The following is a 16488-nucleotide window of genomic DNA, read 5'->3' on the forward strand; positions in this document are numbered from 1 at the left end:
AAAGCAACAACTGAGAGATAAATGGTTGCTCTGCAGGTACAGCGTTGGGCAAAGCTTGGGTCACAACGCAACTCATTTCAATACAGAGATGGGAGATAAACCATTGAGGGCTATTTTCACTTTTCCTTTCCATTCCTGCCCCGGAGAATTTAGATTCAGATTGTGGCATTTGACAGTCAACTTCCTCCTCCTATGAAGACATTGGGAGCTGCCATTTGGCCCACAGAGCTTAGCGCTGCTTAGCAATGGGAATGACCTATTAGGTCATTTAATCTATCCTATGCCATGTAAGTGATAGTTTCAGTGCCCCGTAATGTAGGAGGGATTCGGTGTCCCACAGAGCATTTTGCCGCTCTCAATCGTATTACCTTGTAACAGCACTTTGTAAATCCAGTAGCACAACAAAAGCAATGCTTGCGGCCTTGTGTTAATTGGCATCACACTAAGAATTAACATGGTAGCTTTACAAGCAGCTCTTTGTTAAGAATTTAAATCTGCAAGCAGTGCCACCCTTTAGAAAGCCCAATAACATAAGCAGAGAGTGGCAATAACCAGAACAGTTGATCTGAAATCTCCTTTCCCAAGGTTTGGGGTGGGGTCTGATAAAATGGGATCTGGATCAAAAGTTTTTCTCAGGTGGAGTTTGCAGGGCCAGATGCCAGGGCAAGGAAGTTTTCCAAACTCACCCTCTGGCTTTGCCTCTCTCTTGGTTCTATTGTGTCCTGTTAGTGCATTAGGAACGTGATGTGTAGAGTTGTCAGCACGTTGATGCAACTTAATCCCATTAAAATGGCCTTTCATGGTTTTGGATGTGTGGATTAGAAAATAAGAGCACCCAGTTCAGCACCATTTGGGAAGCGTTATCATGAGTGACGTGGGTCAGAGAGAGAGAGGTGGGATTTCTAGGATCCTGTTCAATATGTATAACTGACTGATTGTTTTGGCCTAATATCTTTTTGCTTGTGGTTTTGTTGTCTTCACTCCCTCAGCTCCTCTGCATAGTGCATAGACTGAGTGCCCCTTGTGGTCAGTACATCAGAGGTGCATCATGCAAGCAGCTGACTTGAGGATTCTTAATTCATCTCCCTCAGAACCTGATCCCACAACCCTTGCCCACATGAGTAGTCCTTAATTGTGCAATTGGTCCCACTGAAGCTAGCTGGATTTTTTGCATGAATAAGGATTAGTCACTTAAATGTAGGTTGCAGATTGGGCCCTTAGAATCTAACTGGTTCTGATAGGTGCTCCCAACTCATTGAATGTTTTTCAGGAGGAATGCAACTTGCTGGACATGAAGTGCCCAAAATCTTGGTGTGAGGGAGATGACTGTTGTTTAATATGTTAGGTGGAGGGGCAAAGGGTAAGGTGTATTTCAGCTATGAAAGAAACAAACGGCTCAAAGAAAAAGCTAAAATGTGCCGGACTTCTGGCAGCACACGGGTCCTACCTTTCAAGAGACCTTCATGGTCCATGTGGATAGACAAGGTGGAAAGGAGAAGAAAGAATGGGAATAAAACAGAGAGAAGCAGAAAGAGCCGGATCAGAGAGAGATATGATGAGGTATGCATTTAAAGGGGCAGACGCTGAAACACCACTGCGTTCCTCGAGGGGCAATTGCCTCGTTATACCAAATGGAATTGGTGTTACATTCCTAGCTGGCTGAACCTCACTGGCTCCCCCTCAAAAGTTAATACCCAATAAAGGAAAGTACCAGGCGGTCAGAAAACAGATTATTTGCAGATGTGCTACAGGGTGTGCCTGTCCTGGGAGCCAACTGGATGGCCTGCAGTCACTGCTGTCAGTGGCAGCATCTAGAATAAGCTGCCTGAGGCTTAGCCGAGTGGCTCTCCCATTTTTTTGCCCCCTTTCATCTCTCTGGTTTTTCAGTTGAATGTCGTGCTGGTGAAAGGTGGTGCACTGACGACCCTGGAACCTGAAGGTAACCCACGCTGGTCCAGGGACCACAGGCTCCTCCCAGAAAGGCCCAGTTGGACCTCCTCTAGGGATAAGAGGACAGTTCTATCTTATGGCCCATTCCGTTCCTGGTCTCTGCTGTAGACTGGCTGCAGTGGACGGGCTGGCACTACTTGTGATATCAACACCTTGTTGCAGGGAACTGAAATGAGACCTACTGAACTCTTTACACGTAGGTCACTGAACAGCTGGCAGAGAGCATCACGTCTTTCAGTCAGTCAATCTGGGCTGGAAGTGAACTGGAGCCCTACAGGTGAAAGGCTCCGGCTCCCTGAGCTCTCCAGCCAACTTCCCCCTTCACAGCGCTAAGTTCCATTTGAATCATTTGGTAGAATGAGGCATGGGCACTGGCACTGAACGTTGTCCAAAGATAATGGTCTCCCACTTTGAAAACAGGCTCCTTAGCTCAGCCTCTGCACAGGGTGACCATTGCTCTTTCAGCGGACTCGAGAGATGCGACAGTATCTCGTAATTACAGGCTGCGGAGATTTGAAAGCAGCATGCACAGGCCATTACGGATGAGCGCACATCAGACATGCTTATGTGGCGGTGTGGAGGGAAACCAAAGAACTCCCGTCAGCAAAAATTCTGTCCTCCTCTTAAACTCTATTTGTTACCTTCCTTCAGCCTAACATCACAACCATTCTGAATCTTAATCAGCCAACCAGATTTCATACCAATTCTTCGGGTTCACCTTCCTCTCTGTTGGCTTAAGGGAGGCCTTGTTTCCCCCACCCTTCTCTGTAACCTTGGGACATTGTGGTCTGATTCTCCGGAAGAGAATCCAGCGAGAAGATAGTAATGTCATGTCTGGTTCTGCACTGCATGGTTGTGCTAGTAATGATACTTCAGACACTTCCAAGATGCCTGTGATTTGAGCACCGCAGAACTTTACACCAGTGCTAATCTAAAGCCAGATTCTGATGCTCGTATACTGAGTGGAACCTTCTTCCACAAGCTGACATAACGCAGGCCAGGCCTACGCTAAAAAGTTAGGTCGACCCAACTATGTCACTTGGGGTGTGAAAAATCCACACCCTTGAGTGACGGAGTTAAGCTGACCTAACCCCAGGTGTAGATGGCGCTAGGTCAAAGGAAGAATTCTTCTGTAGACCTACCCACTGCTTCTCGGGGAGGAGGATTAGCTACAGCGATGGGAGAGCCCCTCCCGTTGCTGGAGTGAGTTTTTACACTGAAGTGCTCCAGCAGCGTTTGTAATGAAGACAGAGCCGAAGTCACTACTCGCTCTGGGGTAGAATCTGCCCCAGTTAAACTCCTTGATAGTGCCAAGAGGTAGATGACCGCTAGGATACACTATAAGGAGACAGCCTCCACTGAGGTAGCAAAAAACTCCCCAAATCAACCAACCAACTATGCTGTTTTTTTATATATATATATAAATTGCATCTAAGTTGTCTGTCATTTCCCTCCCTCTGACCTCTGCCTTTCGATGACAAGCTCTTCAGAACAGGGGCTGTCCTTTAGCATTTGGAAAGCACCCAGCATGTGATGGGGGCTACCACATATTAGCAATAAAGAGGCATTTCCAATCCCTTCCCATTGTCCTGACAAATGTCCTGCTGCCTGGACGGTGCTTGGGCAGTAAATGGAACCCTACAGAACTGCTCCTGTTGTGGTAGGATGGCAGCCAAGCTAAGGGCTGGGTTTTCCTCTTCCATCTGCTGGTGGTGATCACATTTTAAATAGCCACAGTGCCTTATAGTCAATAGTGCTTCATAAATGCTTTATATATACCCCTTGGGGGTGGAAATAAGGGAAAATTTTGGCCTCAGGTTCCAGGGCAAACCCCTGCTCTTTATATAAAGTGCCATAGGGTGCCTGTCCACGCAGAAAAAACCGGAGCTTGAGTTGTTAAGGTCTTGGCTGAAAGAACCACAAGCTGGAATTGAATTTGCCATTATTTGAATCAGTAGCTCTTTCCTGAGTGTTCAGATATTTCAAACCTGCAGCTCATACCGCTAAGCAGTTCCAAAAGGAAGCGACCTATAAGGGCATGTGCCAGGTCACTGAGTGACTACTTAGATTAAAGTGACCGAGACCCAACAGTGAGATGTACAGCTATAAACGTTATGGATCGTGTCTGCACTCCACAGGGTTTCAGCAACACTGATGAAATTCCCAAAGTCCGTCCCATGTGTACTGGGCCCAGGGTGAAACCTGAAATGGACCTGCTAGGGGCTGGTCGCTCTTTTATTGTTCTCAAGTCCTGGTCAGGGATATCCTCGGACTTGTACACAGTGCATGGAAAATAAGTTACAGTCATTAATGTAAATTGCAATGAACTTTCGTAAGCTATTCTGTCAAGGTGAGCTTGCCCTTATCACAATAACTATTTCCCACCAGCAGAACAGCCTCTCAGAGTGAATAAATTCACTCTGGCTGCCTGCAGGCTAATAAACCATATTGTGTTCCAGTCCTGCTGTGTCCCACTGAGCCAGCTGGGCTGGCTTCTTAGCACTGGCAGAAGGTGATAAACAAAGCAAGTCCCTTCCATGTGATTATCTTGTCAGAACCTCACCACTGGGTGCTTGACGGACGGCTTGGCGTCAGAGTGCAGGCATGCACAGAGCAGGCTGCTCTTGCAAAATGAACATTCAGCTATTGGGGGCACAGACTGTGGCTGAAGCGACAGAAGACAGCCTAAGCAACCAGTTGGTACAAACTGACGTTTCAATGGCGTAGCATGAGAGTGCTAAATCCACAGCTCAAACATGCAAGGGATTGAGAGTGTGGAGGAGGAGTTTCTATTTGTCTGACCCTCCAATGTGTTAGCTTTTCGGTTTTTGCTGGGGGTTTATTTGCATCCTGTATCTTTGCATATGCCATGCAGAAAATGAAACAGCTCTGGTCACATGGCATCCTCTTGAGAAAAACAGCCACAACTGGAACATAATTACTGTAGCAACTTGCTACTAAATGACACAAACATGATTGTCCAGAAGGATCCAGTTATTTTGCCTTTTATTCATATAGCTGTCTGGGGCGCTACAGTCCTGTGTAGCTTGATACCAAAGCATCGTAGCTTGCTCTGCATTTTAAATAAATCCTTCCCATCTTTGGTATTTCAGTTTATCATCTAGTAATGCTGGGAATATTGTGCAATAGCACAGAGCTTAATCTAAAAACTCATTAAATCAGGGGAAAGATTCCCATTGAGGGCAGTGGGCTTTGGATCAAACCTCTATGGAAAGGTTCACAGCAGTTACTTAAGTAAAACAAAATCATAATGTAAAAACAAGCTACAGACCCTCGAAGGAGCAGGGATGCTGTAAATCCCCGTTACTAATACTCTAAAAGGCAAGAAAATTAAAGAGCTGGCAATTTTACCCCTTTTCTTTCTGTGGAAGCAATGAGGAAACCAATGTGGAGCTGTGAAGACAAAACCACACGCAGCCACAGAAACTCACTTAGCCCCTTGTTAAAGTATTGTAGTGGCTGGATGGAGACATGGCTGTTGTTCTTTCAAGGATGCCATTGAGTTTGAGAGGGGCTGATAAGATGTGGGGTAGGTCACAGCTCTTGGAGCAGTGTCTGTTAGGCAGTGAAAGGCATATTTCAATGGAGTTTGTTGGGATCCTCTAGGGTAAGGTCTGGCATCTGATTCCATACAGGTCCCCCTGTATGTATGATGGAGTTCTTACAGGCTCTGAGGGCTTATTTGAACAGCTTTGGGACATTTCTTTTCTCGATAGCGCACTAATGCTAAGAAAAAGACTGAGCAACAGAGTGTCAAGTGGCTGTAATAGCCTTGCACTGTCTCAGGATCTTTGGCTCTTGGTGTGTTACTGTGTGTGTCTGAGGCCAGTTTCCTCCCAAGGGGAACGATCTTGTCCCCAGTGATTGTTGTCAGAGCATTCTCTGCCTCAAGAACGCAGAGGGTGGAGAAAGAAGGAAACCTTTTTAGAACATTCTAGTTTGGTTACTTTTCTGGATATTTAGGCAGGAATGTCTCCTTTTGCAGAGATCTTGCACAGTGGGAGACAGGAGGAAAAGGAAGGTGAAAAGTAATTCATGAGAGTGCAGTGCCTTGGTGATAGTTATGTGGGGCGGGGGAGAACAGAAGGGGTGAGACTGGAGTCGGGCAGGTGGTGGGATGGAAGTGGCTTACTGAACACACATGCCAAGTAGAGACATACCTGTAGTCAAATGACGGATCATCTACTTTGTGGTCTTCATGATCTAGGACTTCAACTTTTTCACGCACTGTGATAAGCACACCAACAAGCAAACGTTAAGTTAAATATGGGAGATCTTAAAAAGCTAGCTGCATAGTTTCAAGGACCTCCTCCTTTCCAGGGTGTGTGTTGTGTTTGTGTTTGTTTTTTGTTTTTTGCTAAGGAATGTGGATGAGGAGAATACAAAGCGAGGACGGTAACTGACATGGAAACTGAGTGAGACAATGCTCTTACACATCTGATCAAGAGCCCTTGGCAAATGTACTGGGAAAGTCATTATAAATCATTTCATGTTTTTAATCTCCAAAAGAGCTGTCATTCTATTGGGATGGGTTTATTTAGAAATCAAAGAATAACTCTGTAGGGGTCAGTGGAGAGAAGTATCACACAATCCCAGCCAGGAAGGGACCCCTGGATTCACCTGGGTCTACCGTGGGTTCTATTAAAATCTTGCACTGCAGTATCTACCTTGCCACTGGTATTGGCGGTTATTTCCTGCGTTAGGGGCGCCTGATTCGCCACTGCTACTCTGGCACAACTCCCTTGATTTTGCAGATGTAAAAGTGGAGTGTAACAAAGGTGAATTAGACCCAGAATGAGGAATGTTGCAAATACCGTGAAAGATTTTATCGAGAGTGGGACGCCACAGGAGTTTAAGGGTGCCAATTGTATCCGTTTCTTTATCAAGCCTTAAGCGTGGGTTTAAAGTGGTACATGAGATACAGTTATTATGCTCGTGGTTTTAATTCTTTCTAATGAGGCTCCAGTGGTGAATAGATGAAGCAATTTAAAGAGTCAACATTTGCCAGCTGTTGCCATACAGTAAACAGATACATCCCATTCTAAGTATAGTGGAAGTAATGATCTGATAATATTACTGTGGGGCAGCTGTTGGCAAATGCTGACTATTGTACTTCATGCACAGTAGCCTTTCATCTGAGCAGCTCAGTGTGCCCTGCATTAGCCCCAGGGTTCAGTATTATTCTCTTCCCTGGAAGGAATTATCTGCATTGGGATCAGAACACAGGCCATTATTAATACTGCAATTTGACCTCACGTCTGTCTCTCTTATCTCCTGTGAAGCAACTGCAGGATATTTGCCCTGTATCTTACTTGGGACCCAATCCTGCAAGCTTTCTGGCTGCAGGGCTGTGTTGACTGGAATAGGAGTCCTACATACGGAGGGGCTTGCAGAATCGGGTACTGAGCGTTACCACAATGCTTGGATACCAAGGCTTAGGAACTCAAATGGCTATAGAGGGGGCATCGTTGGGTGAATTCTCCTAAGTCCGGTCTCTGCCTTGGGAAAATTTCAGTGAGATGTTTGCAGGAAGAGATCCTTTTGCAGAGAGAGAGAGAGAGAGAAGTCTATTTGTTGAGCAGATGTCAGGTCACTCTTAAGAGCAATGAACTATGCAGCCTTTCTCCCGCATAGCAAGCATAGCACAGAGCGCTCACTTCACCTTTAATTAACTGAAATTCTTTCTGGTGCCACTAATTTTCATACCAGGGAGGAATAAAAACACTTTGACTCAGAAGTGTGTAGCGGAGATCAGTAAAGCTGACTTAGCTCCAGAAAGCGTAGGGGTTTCTTTAAACTCAACAGCGTGAATAAGATTGTGCTGGATATTGCTCTTACCTGGATATTTCCCGCCTCTGCTTCTCTTAATGAAGCACACTATCAACAAAATCAGAACCAGAAGCGCAATGGCACACATCAGCCCAATAAACCAGCCCTGGGTTGCAATGTCCACGTGGTTCTTGGTATAAGCTGGTAAGAGGAATGTCAAGAAAACAAGTTAAAAATGACAGAATCTAACAGCAGAGAGAATTAAAAACACTGAGCCAATTGGCTAGGAAAACCCAGTTCACCAGTTCACAAATGATCCATCTCTACAACCACGTTTCTGCATTGTGTGTGTGTGTATGTATGTATTGATCAGTTTGGTATCTGAGATTACATGGGAATATGGGCTGTGTTTTTTATGTTGTTTTTTTTTAAAACGCTTTGTCAACTCAAAATTCTGGCCGGAGCTGTGCATGGCAGAGGATCACAACCAACATAAATAAAATAGATTTAGTACAGACTAATGAAGGGTGTATAAAAAATGAAGGCAAAAGAAGCTGGGTAACAGATTTGATCATCCATTTACAGTGATGGGAAGTAAGCAGAAAGCTATATTTCAGGCGGCCTTCATAAATGGGGTGTGAAATTCATCCAAGAAGCATCTAAAAGTCTTTATTTTCCTGGCATGCAGTTAGAACAAAAGCACCAAATATAGAAAGTTCCCTGACTCTGCTGTGCTCTGTGCATGCAGTGGCAGAGTTGGGGAGAACCTCTCAGGGAATAGCCCCAGGTCAACATTTGGAATAGTGGCTCCAGCACTGGTTCTTAAGCTAGGACAAGCCAGAGTTTCCATTAATCAGGCTACCCTTACTTTTAACTCTTGCTTAGAAGGCAGCTCTGGTGTAGCTCCACCACTTTTGCTCGCTCTGGGCAATGCCGGAGTATAGACCAGGACCTAGGTGGTACAACCTATCTTGTTTGATAAAGTGTCAAATTCCCTGCCGGCCCGGGTTGAAAAGAGCCATCCCCGCTGATGTGAGGAAACGTGACCAACCCGAGGTGACCAGGCTTTGCCACAACAGGTGCTGAACTCGGTTGACCCTGTCCACCCCAGTGGGGAGGTCAGGGAGCTATATCTGGCACCCGAGAATTTTCCTAGGCAGATTTCCTAGTGGAGATCCCTGATGGCAGATCCTTGATGAGCAACCCTTGGATTCCAAGAAGAGGAGACTTGGCCCTAGAGCCCTGAAAGATGATATGTCTCCTTGCTGGAGGGGGCTCTCTATTACACAGCTTATTTCATACGACAAGGCCATCCATCAGAATTTAATATTAAGCAAGTAAAAGTATCCCAACACTTAACTCCAGTCCCTGAGCTGCCTTCTACAACATGCTGGCAATGGTTATTTGCAGCTCCTAAACACAGTAGGACAAGCAAAGCTCTAGCCTATAAATAGCAACTCTCTGCTATTTTCTGGCTCTCCTAATTGACATGCACCTGGTATTCAACAAAACAGAGCAGAGAATAACCTTCAGTGCATTAGCTGGCTAAATGTAACCAGACTGCAGTGTAAATATAGATATTCATGGCAAGAGAGATGGGGGACTGCCAGGGTCTGACTCCAATGGGTTCAAAAGTCTGAGCCAGAATTTGCTAGGGTTCATTCTGACAGGACTAAGATAGCGAACGCCTACTGTTAATTCTCTTGTGATAAAGAAAACAACCTCAACTAGATTGGTTTTGTTTTTTGTTCATCTGACATTGGCTATGAGGAACCAGTACCAGAATCCTTAATATGCTACATTTGTTAAATATCACCTAGTTAGGTAAACAATATCAAATTCTAATGTGAACAAGGGCTCAGAGCCAGTCAACCACCCAGCTTATCTAGTGCTCAGTACCATCTTCCATAGGCACACCCAATTCTTTCATGACAAGTGGTCATGGAGGACTGGATCTGCCAAATAGTGCTGATGTTATACCAGCTACTTTAGATGAAGATAGAGAATATGAATGACATGGGGAAAAGCATGTTTTGTTGGGAAGCTCTCTTAGGATGATCCCTGATTAGGTTCTGCAAGCCTTGCTTGCATCAGTGTTCCAGTTGAAGTCCATGGGACTACTCATATGAGCAAAAGCCACAGAATCAGACTTTAATTTCATTTCATCTTAATAAATTCCCCAAACTGATCATTTTTGGATTGTGCTCAAACATGGTAACATGATGTTTTTAGAGATACTATACAAAGTAACACCATATAAATACACTCTGAAACCTACACATAAAAGCCTATCTAAAAGAGGCATGGTATACTGGTCAACACCGTCAAAAATGGGTTTAATTTTAAACATTCCAGAGCCAGGGCGTTCCATACCTTTAAACACAACTTTAGGATATTTCATATCTTTTTTTTTTTTTTTTTTGCCATGACAATTCATGCTTTCCCTAAAAATTGAACCCTGATCAAATTGAAATCCTGATGTTAGTGCGTGGATGTTTATAGCTAAACTGCTACAAAGATTAGGATTGTTCAAGGGGGAAAAAGAAAAAAGGAGTTTTTATTAATGAAAATGGAGTTAGAACCTTGCACGGTGAATTGGCATAGCTCTATTACTGATTTATGCCAGCTGAGGATCTGACCCAAGAGTTTTAGGAGGAGATTTTCAATGCACAAAAGGGAGTCAGGCCAGCTGTATCCTGGAACTTTTGCTGATATGGTAGTGTTGGTTGAGCGGGCTGCTTTTTTAAAAAAAAACCATTATTATACTGCCAAAACCCTAGTGTAGACACACTTATAGCTGATTTCATTTGGCAAACCGGTATAAGATCTACCGGAAATAGCACTTTATCAGTGGAAGCTGCATCTTCACTAGGAGGGTTTGCTGGTATAGCTCTACTGGCAAACCTTCTGTAGCATAGGTGTCCAGTTTTCATTGACTTTCAATGGGAGTCAGCTGCCAACTTAAACATTTCCCCCTTTAACACTGTCAGCTGGTATTCTGTGCCTGCCCCTTTTCTACTAAAGGACCCACTCTCTGGGAGCTGAACCCTCTTTAAAGATGCAAGTTTTTATAATGAAAGGGGTGAGATAATTTAATGGAGTTGAGAATTGGATTAGAGTAACAATGTTCGTGGTGGAGGTGGGGGAAGTAAAATTATACTGGAGAGCTTTGAAATGAAAGGAAATTGTATTAGCAATGCTAACAGGATGGGATTTCTACAGGGAAACAATTCTGAGAAATGGAGTGGTTCTTAACTGAAAGCAAAAACCGCCTGAAAGAAAAGCATCATGCCACTGTGGAATGAGGCCAGATTTGCCACAGCAGGGAGTGTTTTAAACAGAGGGTCTTTCACTAGGATAGTGGAACTGGGCTACTGTCAAAGTAGGCTGATAATTGCCTTCCCTACCCCCCAAAAAATCACGATGCCAAAATTACACCTACAGCAAACCTATATTTAGTGTAAACAGAGTGACTGATCACAGCGTTTGGAAAAAAAGGGAATAGATGGGTGGCTGTAATTTGACAGGATGTTTTGATCTGCCTTTATGCATGGCCAGCAATTTAGCTAAATAAAAGAAAGAAGCCGTGTAATCCAAGAAGCATCAATTTGAAACACCGTTGCACTAACTTTGGATTTCCTGAATTAATTATAAACTGAGATTCAAAACATGCTTTGACTAAAAATGACAAGCTTATGAACTGACAGCGAAATCGGTCATAAACCACTGACCAGGCGATTAGCAAAACTCACGTGCCATTTCTCTGAAGGCTGAATCTTGGACTGGGTTTAAAGAGGTAACTGTGCTTCATGTTGTAGGTGGTCTTTACAGTCGGCTTCACTGTACTGTTGCTTGTATGACAGCTAATTTGCTCCAAAAATTTGCATGTGGGGTTAACTGTGGGTAGAATTTTCAAAGCTGCCCAGAACCAGGAAACCAGTTCCCATTAAAATCAACAGGGATTGAGCATCCAAACCCTTTAGGTGGTCTTGAAAATCTCAGCCTATAATTATACTCTATGAAAAATACTATGTTTATTGTATGGCAATGAGCCCTCATGTTGTACTAACAGTACTGTAAGCTACCGTATTTGATCATTTTTGTAAACAACGGTGTGTGTTCATACGTACGCATACATATGTATATAGAGAGATATAAAATACTGCGCACAGAAAGACATGCAGCAAAAATATGTATCCAGTGCTAGTTTGATTTTTATACACTGTTGGTTTCTAGGTACCAATGTAACTGGTACGTTTTGAGAAAATTGCATCCTCCTTCCCACGTTTTTAAGGGGTGAAAAAAGGAAACCCCCCCTTCTTTTTAAATCAAGCTACATTTGTAGTTAAGCATCACTTACAACTGGAAAGCACTGTTCTGATTAACCAAAAGCTCAATAACGTCGGCAGAGAAGTCAGAGTGCAGTATACTGCAGCCGCGGTGCAGGTGGGCTATTTCAATTTGAATGCAGATAAATAAGCAGCAACCTCTAGAATAGATATTTGCAAAACATAACCAAAAAAAATGGACAGTGCTTTCTTGTCATAAAACATTAATGATGGCACATGATGGGGCAGTGGACTCTCAACCCTCACGTCAGTAGCATCCAGCCTGGGTAAAAATGAAACTGCAGCATGCATGCATGCATAAACGATTGATAGCTTTGTGGATCCCATGGTGATAGGGCTAGGGTAGTCATCTGGACTTTATCAGAGGAATAAAGATGGTGACTCCTCAAATTTTAATGCCAATATAATAAGCAGCCCTTCAAATATAGAAAGTGTGGATTTTGGAATAACAAAAATAAAGGTATAGTGCATATCAAAATCAAGCAAACTACTTGCTTTTTGGATTCCCTCAACCTTGATTTCCCTTGTGGTTCCTATGCACGAGAGCCCCGCAAGAAGGGGTACAGAGGCAGGCGGGTAAAGAGATATGTCTGTCTAAAATGGGCAACGTACAGCTATTCACAAAGAAGAAAATAGGAACATCTTATAGAAACAGTGAGAGGGGCAAAGGAGATAGAGTTGGGATCTGGATTAGGTTTGGGATTCAGAATTAGAGACAAAATCAAGGCTAACGTGTGGCAACCAGAGGTGTTCTGGAAATCTTCCAGGCCACATCTGAACTGGAAAATAGCCTCCTTTCAGTTTTGGATCCAAACAAAACCTGAAACTGTAGGGGCAAACTCAGATTTAGGGACTTGAAGCCAAAATGCTCAAAATTAGAAGGTTTTTTGGATTTGAGGTTCCAGTTCTAAAAGTATAGCCACAAAAATGGCCCTAGCTAGGAACACCCGTACTCCGTACATCACGTAATGTAAAGTAGCATAGAAATAGGAAAAACCCAAGTCAAACTAACCCTTCTCCCCCCAAGGCTGTCCTTAAAGGATTCTTTACAAAGATGGTGATAAGAGAAACATTGTGGTGTGGGTTTCACCATTTTTCACAGGATAATAGTGGTTAGAGATGAAAGAGGCAGATCAGACTGAGTCAGTTCCCAGGCAAGGTCAGGCTGTTCTTCCATGGTACCGTATACTTGCTAGAATTTTATCAGAGTTGTGCATTGTTATACAAAGACGCTGCACGAATATTAGCATTTTCCATCTGTCGTGTTAGCATCTTATGGTATAAGGATAACTCAATATAGTTAAGGACGCCAACACTTTGAACTTCACAAATAAGGTACAGAAAGGCCAAATTCTCCTCCGCATCTCCATCTGGAGCACTGCATGATGCAAGTGCAAACAGAATTTGTTTCAGGGTTTCCTACTTAAAGAGAGATTGTGGAACACTATATTTTGCTTTCAAGGTCCTACATAAAGGTTGGTTATTGTTTGTTTTTCAAATAAATATTTAGGGCCAAATTTCAGCAGGCATCACAGAGATAGCTCCCTGCCACAAAATCCATGGCTGACCATGTTATCCCTATTATGGTTCTACCAAAACTCATGGAATGATAACACAGAGGTTTTAAATAAACGAGGCCTGATCCAACAACCATGGAAGTCAATAAGCGTCTTTCCATTGGCTTCAGTGGGCTCTGTAGCAAGCCTATAATTAGCATCTATAAAATGCAGTCAGGTGATAATCCCGGAAAAATTGCTCATGCAATTACACATGTTGTTCCCGGAGTACTATACCTGCCTTCTTATGCATCTGTAAAGTCCTATGCACATACCCCTCTGTGACCCCCTCTGTGGGCCTTCTACAAACATTACATTCCCCTGGCATTATTCCTCATCCGTATCTTGTCATGAATGTGTGAACACCCATTCCTGCAATAACCCAGGTATAAAGACACAGACGCTTTGCTGTGTCAGAACAACCGCCACCACCACAAGAAGCAGCACACAAGTGAAAGTGCAAACACAAAGCCTGCAGTAACCAGCAGCATCCTTTGCAGGAGTCTGTCTTAATGTTTTAAGCATAGCTGCGTGACAAGCGCATGGTCTCTACCCTTATTGTAGGATTCCTTGTTTGAAATGGAGCTTGTTACATTATTGGCTGCACCAGGGATTTTGGTTTTCATAACGTGCAGTTGAGACAATGTTAGCTGACTGTGGGAATTTTATTGCTTCTTGAGCCAGCGCTATAATAAGGGCAGAGAGGGCACAATGTCAGTGGAGTGAATGAAATTTGCTCCATGCATGGTCATGGCCAAACCTCCCCAGCAAAGAAGATACAGCACACAAGTGGTAAAGCTCAGGATGGGATGAAATGTCTTGGAAAGGTGTCGCACAGCGGGGCTGGAACCCGTCTCACCTGAGCTTGTCGTAAAGGTTATGTAAGAGGTTTTGCTGGGGCTAGACCATTTGGGAAAAACCCACAACTGGTACGTCATCCCGGGGGTAAGGTCAGCCAGCTGCACGGAGGAAGGGGTCTGAGCTTTAACAGGGATAGATCTCACTGTATTGTTACCTGAGAAACAGAAACCTCACATCAAAACCAGGCGGCAGGAAGCTCAGACATATTAGTGTCGACTGCATTATGCTACACCTCTCTGTTGAGCAGAAATAATATAATTTGATGGACCGGGATCATAACATTTTAATGTCCTCAGTGTCTGTGATTACTGCCCATTTGGGAATATCGAAAATGCAATGATACAGGTAAATGACAGTGCTTTAATAGCACCCCCATTTGTTGCATTGAAAATGGCTTTGTAACCACCCAGGAGACCTCTCTCTATTGTTAGAACCCGGGGGAGCTCTTTTGCTAAACAGTCTTTAGGTTTGGGTGTCTGGGGGAATCAAAGCAGTGTGTTCACAGAGGAGGGGTCTGGAATTTGTCTACTCCCGCTGATCAGATAAAGTCAGTCTGCTGACTTACAAGGCAGGGGTTAGAGCTGTCTCTCAAGCCTTTGAGAAGAAGGGGTTGATAGCAGAATCTGCACACGAGTTTTCTTTGCAGGACAGAAATCTACATCTACTGGTGTTGGTTAATGAATCGCTGATGGTTGTAAGCATTTTGAAAGACTGACTCGATGTGCATGATTGTGTCCCTGCTTGTGGTCGGCCCACAAAGAGCCTCTTGCAAGTTGGGAAGCTGCTCCTTCAGCTCAAATGGGCAGGGTCTTGTGCTGCTGATAGTCCATAGGTTCATGTGTAACAAACCCAATTCCGGCCATACACGAGGACTGAACCTGGGACCATGTGTGGGGCATATTTTATACCTTTAAATAAAATCTGCAGCACTCAGCAGAGAAAAGGGTATATTTTTGCTGGGGGCTTATAGAAAATTATACAGGACAACCTGTATCGCAAATGGGTAAATGCCTAATGCTGTGGTGGTCTAGCAGGGGAAGGGGAATGCTACATGGCAGCTCAGCACTAATGTCCAATTTAAATTGAGGCAGGAGTTATGGAAAAGCCTGTTGGCTGCATGGTGAATACCCCACTGTAGCCTTGGCTTGAAACATCATAGGGTGCAGACAATTTAAATGGGTAGGTGAGACTGTGTTACCAGAGAATGAACAGATTGGTGAAAGTCTAATAACCCAAGCTCAGACAGCCCTTCCTTCTAGGGGTGCTTGTGGTATATGCTGTAGCCAAGACAACTTTCAGCCTCTGTGTAAGACGCCTGGCACTAGTATAAAGAGGTGGGAAAGCTCTTTGAGTCCTTTCTGACCAAAGACAGAAGGGATCTGGTTGCTCCAGTGGCAAGGGAATCTGAAAGAATTAAATGGAAACCAGCAGTACCGTTTGTATGAGCAGTTCAACTCCACTGCGGTTTGCAAATGGCAGCTGAATAAGTGCAGTTTTCCAAGATATAGGAGCACCTTTAGACCCTTTTGGGTATCGACAGTAAGAGGTCTCCTGGGGAGTTTTCCTGAAAGGAGATTTGGGAGGCACCATCTGATGATGCGAATATCCCAGATCCTGAAATCCTTACTCAGGCACAACTCCCATTGGAGCCTGTCCTGAGGAGGGACTTCAGCATCTGGCCTCATGTTAGGCGCAAGCTGTGTGTGTTTAAGATTTCTCTGCAGTGAACGGGAGTACTAGGGATGGAAGAGACCAGCACGCGAAGCTCCGAGAAATGCATTGCATTCTACTATGTTAAGAGCAAGAATTAGGGAGTTGAGCGCCTGATGAGTATTGCAAATTCTGGAGTATGATGCAGAAGGGAAGAAGATAAACTAATTTCCGTAAACCAGTACTGTGAACTGCAAATATTGCTTTGCCTCATAATTAAAGGTGTGGAAGCCTTACAGAGGGAACAGGTACTGTCTGGCAATCAAAGGGAT

At 44.0% G+C, this 16488-nt stretch overlaps 1 protein-coding gene across 21 annotated transcripts in view; it reads right to left on the reverse strand.

The window, feature by feature from the left end:
* NFASC (neurofascin) overlaps positions 1-16488 on the reverse strand; it is a 184621-nt gene that overhangs the window by 7691 nt on the left and 160442 nt on the right. For 12 of the 21 annotated variants that reach the window (XM_075122073.1, XM_075122076.1, XM_075122077.1 and 9 more), the window contains 3 exons: positions 14505-14660; positions 7810-7941; positions 6132-6198 (listed from right to left, as the gene is read on the reverse strand). In XM_075122073.1, the coding sequence (XP_074978174.1) occupies positions 6132-6198; positions 7810-7941; positions 14505-14660 (355 nt within the window). Of the gene's footprint in view, positions 1-6131; positions 6199-7809; positions 7942-12100; positions 12230-14504; positions 14661-16488 lie in introns of those variants that run through there. The other 9 variants (XM_075122083.1, XM_075122084.1, XM_075122088.1 and 6 more) reach the window with 2 other exon arrangements.

This window comes from Caretta caretta, chromosome 21, assembly GCF_965140235.1.
Source record: "Caretta caretta isolate rCarCar2 chromosome 21, rCarCar1.hap1, whole genome shotgun sequence".
Taxonomy (NCBI): Eukaryota; Metazoa; Chordata; order Testudines; family Cheloniidae; genus Caretta; species Caretta caretta.